This window comes from Populus euphratica, unplaced genomic scaffold (genome assembly GCF_000495115.2).
Source record: "Populus euphratica unplaced genomic scaffold, PopEup_1.0 scaffold13.1, whole genome shotgun sequence".
NCBI classification, from domain to species: domain Eukaryota; kingdom Viridiplantae; phylum Streptophyta; class Magnoliopsida; order Malpighiales; family Salicaceae; genus Populus; species Populus euphratica.
This window is the reverse complement of record NW_011499872.1, coordinates 1262460-1270620: the sequence shown is the minus strand read 5'-3', so window position 1 is coordinate 1270620 and position 8161 is coordinate 1262460. Positions and strand designations below refer to the sequence as shown.

Genomic DNA, 8161 nt, shown 5'->3' with positions numbered 1-8161 from the left:
AAAATTAAAATGTAATGTTGAGAGATGGAATTAAAAACAAATTCAATTAAAAAAAGGATTCAAATAAACAAGCATCATTTAAAATAATAAAAATCAAATTTAATTAAAAAAATAAATAAAACCAAATAATAAATGATGAAATTAAAAAAAAATAATAAAAAATAAAACAAATAACAATTAAAATGACGAAGATCAAATTAGATACAAAAAATAAATTATATGACATCTTTATATTTTGAAAAGTCAGCACAAAATTTGAGAAAAAAAAAGAGAAAGAAAGAAAGAAAAAAACAAAGTTCACTAAAACCCATCCGATGCATTGCTGTTCGCATCATTATTAGAAAGAGGGTATTAGAAAGCTTTAAAGGTTAGCGTTGAAGGTAATGTTTGGCCACTAGAAGACACCAAACTAACCGCTTGAAGAGCACAAGCTTTTCATGCCCATCAACTATTTAAAAAACAATATATATTTTATATTTATTAAAATATTAAATTGCTTTTTAACCAATTTAATTATAACTAAAAAATTCAAAGTAAAAATATTAAAAACCCTCTTATTGCCAACTAAAGAATTCTTACATCAAAAAGTAATTTAATTTAATTGTTTTACTACGTGTAAACAAGTAAAAATACAAAAAAGCTTTAGACACCAACTTAATAAATCTTATTTTTAAAAATAATTTAATCATTTTACTATACATTTAAAAAATAAAAATACTAAACTAAACCATCCTCAATCTATCAATATAATAATAATGAACAAACCCCCCAAAAAAAACCCAACCATGCTATCCTGAGAGCTTTCCGAGTGCTTTCTTTTTGGCATTCGAGTGAGAACTTATATTCTACTTTTTAAGAAGCCAATAGAAGGAGAGTATCAAGTTTCTGCCATTTGAATTCCTTGCGAAACCTTCATGTCAGATTGTCAGGAGGGACTTCTACCTTGATTTCACGTGTATTTGTTTTCGAGAGGGTGCAAAGAACATTTAAAAGATTCAAGGACCGGTCCACATAAAACACAAGCTGCAAGCACTGTTTACGTGCAATGGGAAAAATCTCCACAGCTCAGAAAGAAACTATAATTCTAATTTAATTTGATTTCTGGAAAACAAATTGAGAACTGTAACCTATGTTACATATGACACTCCTATTTCCCATCATCAGTTCTAATAAACACCAAACATTATCGAATTATTGCCACTAGATGTTTTATAACAAGAAGACAAGCATACATCTGTGTGAGCAAACCTGGCGTTACAACTGCACATGAAACCTATAATTACACCAACTATGGCCGCTATTTGTTTTACAGCAAGAAGATAAGCATACATCTGTGTGAGCAAATCTGGCGTTACAACTGTGCACATGAAACCAATAATTACACCAATTACGACCTAACCACCGCACCACAATTACCACCAATGAGCATGACTAAGACCACCAGCAGCAGTCCACCCAATGGCATGATGAGAACTGAAGGCCAAGTAGGAGGGTGGTGAAGTGGTAGATATTCAAGTTAATTTTGTTGGGGGGCAACATGCTGCTACTCATTCCTGTGGCCGCGCCAACCAGAGAGAACTAAGGGCTCGTAGCCTTGAGAAATAGTCATGTATAGCTAGAAGTGCACGGGCTGATTGCCGAGTTGTCAATATACGGTGCATTTGTTCTAGTGTTTGCTGCCTCAGATTATCAGCCTGAGAATAACCAAAGCAAAAAATAACTATAAGCAATGAAATGCAATAAGATAATTATATTCAAAATGAATATGAATGAAGCGACCCCAATGGTGGTTTGAGTACAACGTGTAAAGCAGCCTAGGAAGTACAACGTGTAGAGCAGCCTAGGCAAAACATGAGCAACATTGCAACTATAAAAATGACAAGGATTGTATGACAGATTTTATTTATTACCTCACGAAGGAATCCCTCTAGAGTTCCTAGCTTTCCCATGGCCATGGCCATTTGACCCATATAGTTTGCCACATTCCCAGATGAACCTGATGAGCCAGGGTTGCCATTAGCCAAGGTTTCTGCCAGTGATTGCTGCAGCGCTTCCATCCCTTGTGAGAGAGCATCTTCTGCCTGCTGAGAAGATTGTTGCAAGTTGTAAATGCCCATTAGCTGTTGCTCAGTCAGAGGCTCCAGTTGATTCTCAAGAAGCTGCACCAGTTTCACCAAATTCCATTCAGTTCACATAATAAACCACATGATCACCACCTTTTTTGTGTGTTAAAATTACTAAAGAACATCCAAGAAGGGTATGATATGTTTGGATTTTGAGAAATGGTGTAGAGTGGAATTTCCTGTCGCTACGTTTACCATTTCTTCACACAATCTCATCACCGGGGCTGTACATAAAAGAAGGGAGGAGAGTTTTCACTCATCATACAAGACAATGGTAAAATCAAGAATTCCAATATGAGATGCACCATTCTCATAGCTAGAATACACAAGTCTAATAGCAAAATATAGTTAACAAGCCACATCTTAGCACAGCCAGAAAAAGAAACTGGAGAAAATAAAGCAAAGACCATGGCAAGACAGCACCCACCTTGAGGAGTTCAGATGAGCGAAAGCCACCTATCCACATGAAACAACGCTCTGCTGGTGTCTTCCACATCCCTGATAGGATGTGGAAAACATCAGCTTTTGCAGCAGTGCCTTTCAGCCTGAAAACATCACTGAAGTGTGAAGCAACATTGTCGACAATAGTACGAAGTTCAGCATCTCCTGCATGCGAATTGACTGCAGCCCTCAGCTCACTTATTTGCCTGTTATGTTCTTCTAGCCACCTTGCATACTCTGCATCAAATGCCAAGGCACCTGTAGAACAATGTGATCAACAGGATTTGTATTAAAGATATACAGTACCAAGACTGTTTCTACCATTGTATATCTGTGCAGTAGAATAAATTGGAATCAGAAGCACCCAGCAATGAAGACAGGACACGTATATGAATCACAATAGAATAATAATGGAGAGAATGCAAGAGTAAAGCTCCAACAATATCCAAATCACACAAGAAGATTGTGGCTAAAGAATCAAAAGGATGCTCACGCCCAACCTCCAGCTGGCAGGCCAAACTATATCCAACTCCCACAGCACAAGGCGTTTAATTTGTAATTTGTGACAATAACTACACAAAAGCATCCCATAAAGATTGTCATGAGCACTAAACAAACAACCCAAAGCTGTTGAAGCAGGAGGAAAGTGTGATGATGAGATGGCACTTATGATTCGTGGAATGCAATTCTATGTGAAACATTGTTTACAGTAGACATCCATTCATAAACAACAAATATAGGGGACAGCGATTGGAATACAACACTTCTCTCACACAAAGCATATTTCTTCTGAATTTCAGAATACTGGGCATCTCCAAGGAAAATGTTAATTGCTTGTGTTTTATGGTCAGCAATCAGATCTCATCATGAAAAGTCCTCCAACCTTTTCAAGTAACAAATTTAAGAAGCACCACAATCAGGGCTACAGTTTATCCCATACAAAAGCCGGACACTGTTTATTGCAACCATGGAGCAAATTTGTCAACCCTAATGTCATTGTAGAAATCAGTAACTCAACACAATAACATAATGCTCACTTCCTCCAACTTTTCCAAGTAGCAAATATAACAAGCACCACAATGAGGGCTACAACTTATTCCATACAAATGCTGGACACCATTTATTGCAACCATGGAGCAAATTTGTCAATCCTAGTGTCATAGTAGAAATCAGTATCTCAACACACTAGTGTAATGCTCACTTGATTAACCACAACATATTGAAAACAAACCATCTTTACTATGATCAATTCTGCATCTCCATGCAAAATACAAATCAAACAAATGTGAGGTAACTATGTACCATTTCCACTCATTGAATGGGTTTGGTCTCCTGAGCTTGAAATGAAAATTCCCTGCAGTCAAGAAATTTAAATACAAAATATAAGACATAATAGGTAAGCCTGCCAAAATAAGACAGAAAAGGAAAACAATAAAAAAAAAAAACCTGTTGCCGGGCTTTCTGGAGCTCTTGCTCCAATTGAGTCAGCTTCAGCCGGCTGCTCTCCAGTTGTTGTACATATGCCTGTAAAGGAGAAAAGAAAGACAACAAATTCCATGAAGAATTCATAGAACTGTTTAAATTGAAACTCATAACAAATATAGACCTATCCTTCGCACTCACAGCTTTCCTAAATAATAGCAAAGGATTGTGGGAAAAGACAACAAAAGATCACACAGGACATACTTTTTTCCTTAATCGGCTTTTTCTGGCAGCTTCACGATTTTGAGCAAGCCTTCTTAAAGTCTGCATGACAATAATTAAAAGAAAAAAAATGAATAAGTCATAATGTTGGGTGGTGGTTTTGTAAATAAAACCAGCTGCATATATGCAACCTTCTGATCCCCTGCTTTTTCCTTTGACTTGTCACTGGAATCGGATCCTGCTATTGCAGCTAATTGTCCTCTCTCAAACTGCAAAGGAAATTACTAAATTGTCACCCACAACAGACCAACAGCCTACATTCTATCAGGAAACACAATTTCCTTTTCACGAGAAGGAAACATTTAGAGACAGAGAGGGAGAGAGAAAGGAGTGAGATGCATAGATCAATGAACTTTTGCAAAACTGAGAATTCGCTGCATGGCAAAGTAAGAGACATCACCCTTTGATTTTTTTCATCTGTGTCATCTGTTGAGGTATCAGTTCTAGGACTGGCTTCTGCCATATTGGTCTCTCCCCAATTCTCAGGATGGTTGCTGTGTGTAGAAACTGGATTTACTTGCACTTCTTTTTGCAATGGTAATGTCTGGGACCCCACAATGGCAGCTGATAGATTTATATCTGAGGATGCAAGGGACTGAATTCCAAGATATGAGGAAAGGGAAAAAATCTCCATTAACTTCAACACCATCATCGATATAAAAGTCAAAGAAACGTGGAGGGAAGATGAAGGCTCACCTTATTTAAAGTGCCAAACTGGACATCAGCACCTATTGCCTGGCTGCTAGATTTTAATTGATTAAACATAGAATCTGAAAGACAATAAATGATTAAGGATACAAGGTGCATAAAACTACATCAATATAAAAAAAAAATTTGATAGATCAAGAACATCATCACATGGTAGTGAACTATATCAATATCATAAAACCATGCTCAATGGATCTTGCTGCAAACTGAAATCATCTGGTTTGCAATCTACCTACAACATCATGCAAAGATGTGTTGACGATGTCTCATCTAGAAGATAACCAAATAAAAGATTAATGCTTTAAGTAATGTAGTGAAGAAAAGATGTTATAGAGAAAATGGACCCATGTTGAGAACACTATCCAGTACTAGAAATCCATTCTAGAAGATGATGTCTAAGCAACTGACAGATTGACTGTAAGCCCAAATGGAAGACCGGGGATAACAATGAAGTGCCTCCTGAGCTACAGTAGTTGATAAAAAGGTATAAACAGCAATATCTTATGCATGATTTAGTGAAATTAGATATGCCATGATACAAGGTAAAATGGTTAACAGAAACCAAAGATGTGCAAACAAAATTAAACATCTAAGGATCGTCAATACAGAGAAGGAAAGAAAGCTGCTTCTGACAGAAGTCAAGATTTCAACTACATACTTCTGCTAAGATCAACGGCATCATCTATGCGAAACCCAAGAGATTGCTCAAATGTGGCAAAGTCTGAAACTCGAGAAGGATGAATGTTATTTGCTTCTGTGCCACTGTAACATATAACATCAAAACCATGAGTACCAAGAATAACTATACAGAATGCAAGGCAAAGCTGTCCCAAAAAATTTAGCCTCGGCAGAATTTATAGACAGCGACACCTCAAGTAAACCTTTCTAATCTAACCAACACACTGTAAATTCTAAAGAACATAACTCCATAAACCTAAATAATCAAAGATGAAAGTAATCAACCACATGAAGAAAAAAATGGAGGGTAAAAAATATAATAATCCAGAAAAAGAAAGGTAAGAAAAGAGGAGTCACCAAAAGATACTTCACCTACTAAATACCCCCATCATCCCTGGAAAAAAAGAAGAAAAGGAAGATGTTCCATCACGTAAATGTTTCTTTCTGAACTTTTGAGACTTAAAACATGTTTCCCTTGCTCTGTACAATGGTGAAATATCAGGCTTCAACCACAAGGATGCATGCTCAAGTCAACCACAAAAACACTAAAAGTGTAGAATACTCTCCAAAATTCCTCCCTTCTAGGACCAGAATTCAGTGGAACATGTAGCCACTTTAAAATATGATGTTTGAAGACCATACCACAGTTGCAAATATCTAATACAATTGCAGGGCTTCACCAGTGATGATGCAATGGGGCCAAATTTAACTCCTTCGCAAACCTTTCCAATATCAACAAAACAGCCTCACAATACCTATACTATCAAACAGAACCTCACACAATTATATAAACACACACCTCATGCCATTGTTTACAATCTTTTTTAAAGAGAACAATAGTCACTCCAAGTCTCACAACATCATCTAAGAGCATCAACGGGCTACCTTAGGTTCCATTAAATGTTCAAAACATGTGCATATAATATGATGCAGTTAGTAAATTAAAAGGAAAAAAATTTAAGACTTGAGTTTCTTCTCACAATTTTTTTCCGGGGAACCAATAAAACAATAAAATGTTCCACATTTAATCTTTCAACTGCAAACAAATGATTTCTTGTGAATTAGCAGGAAGCAATTTCAACTGCAGACAATGGTTTGTCGCCAATTAGCAGGAAGCTATCACTCAAATTACAGTCTATATTACTTCACAAGAGTAATCACAACAACGCAGAAACAGCAGCCAATCATGATAAAATCCAAACTTACAATAAAATCATAGAAATGAAAGTATAATTTAGCCAGATAACTTATAATCACAACAGGAAGAATTACTTGTGCAATTCAAACTGATAAAGAAAAAATTGAACAGAAAACAACTCACATGGGATTAGAAGTGGATAGCTGAGGTACATAGCTTGGCATCTCGGTCACAGCTTTATTATTATTATTATTATTGTTATTATGCGTTCTACTCCCCATGAATCATCATCAACACAACCACCACCACCACAAACACCAATCTTTTGAAAGAACCAAACAGACCCTTCTCAAAATTAACCAAACCCAGAATCCAAACACTTCTACACAAAAATAAAAGAAAAGATAATCCTTCAATTACACGTAAAGCACCAACCTTTACCAGGCACTCAAGACCAGACCAAGAAAACAACACCCCTCTATCCAAACACAACCCAGGACGGGAAATTCAAACTCAAACACAAAACAGCATCTGTGAGACAGCAAGGTTGTTCTCTACTCACAAAGCTACAAGCACCAAAAATTGGAAAAACAAAGTAAAGCCTTAAACTTTATTCGAGCAAGAAAAAAAACCAAAACAAGAAAAATAATTATCAGTGCTGAAAAACTGAATTAAGACTAATTAAGCAAAACCCAGATGGTGGAATAAAGAGACGAGTTCAAAGAAAAACCCTAACCAGAAACACAGTCTTGTAGAAGATAAATACTCCGAACTTTTTTGACTATTTTTTTAATTGTACAGAGCATATATATACCATACAAAATAGTATATACAGAAAATATATATATCTATATTAAAAGGTCGCTCCGTGCTCTGTGCAATGAACCCTTGGTTCTTTCTTTCTCTCACTCTCTGTATTAATAGAGCAAACAATTTTTTGTCTTCAAAGACTCAACCTTTGAATTTTAAGTTCTTTATTTATTTATATATATTTTTATTATTTACCACCTTTGGCAAGGGATAGTGGGGGAAACGTGACGTTCGGATTATTCCAATCTGCCCCTTCTGTCTTCTTCTATATTTACTGTTGTACTGTCAATACTTTCTTTTTCTTGCTTTGATTTTTTGAAGCTCCTTTTCATTCCATTGTTCTTGGTATTCTTTAAGAGTTTTGAAAACAATAAGAATAAAATTGATATATTTTTTTTATTTTAAAAGCATAAAAATTTATTTTAAAATTATCATAAATAAATTTGTTTTTTTTACAGATATATTTTTATATATTATATATATGTTTTTCTCTTGGACATTAACAAAATGCAATCTAAGGAATCTTAAAGATTATGCATATGAAAAACTATTCATTTAA

The 8161-nt window shown here is 35.5% G+C and overlaps 1 protein-coding gene across 5 annotated transcripts; it reads right to left on the bottom strand.

The window, feature by feature from the left end:
* Positions 1 to 1065: 1065 nt before the first annotated feature.
* Positions 1066 to 7747, bottom strand: LOC105127582 (transcription factor HBP-1b(c38)-like). 5 transcript variants are annotated; one of them, XR_842662.1, is made up of 12 exons: positions 6976 to 7747; positions 5635 to 5738; positions 4965 to 5038; positions 4669 to 4863; positions 4400 to 4477; positions 4251 to 4310; positions 4011 to 4088; positions 3867 to 3918; positions 2551 to 2822; positions 1911 to 2159; positions 1373 to 1694; positions 1066 to 1273 (listed from the first exon to the last, which is right to left on the bottom strand). XR_842662.1 is itself a non-coding variant. In XM_011028934.1 (12 exons), the coding sequence occupies exons 2-12, from the start codon at positions 7071 to 7073 to the stop codon at positions 1548 to 1550; spliced, it is 1407 nt and encodes a 468-aa protein (XP_011027236.1). In that variant the 5' UTR covers positions 7074 to 7358; positions 7529 to 7747; the 3' UTR covers positions 1066 to 1547. The 5 variants fall into 5 exon arrangements, 4 of the variants coding, with proteins under 4 accessions (XP_011027236.1, XP_011027235.1, XP_011027238.1 ...); XM_011028934.1 differs by having other exon boundaries at positions 1066 to 1694; positions 6976 to 7358; positions 7529 to 7747; XM_011028933.1 differs by having other exon boundaries at positions 1066 to 1694.
* Positions 7748 to 8161: the final 414 nt, after the last annotated feature.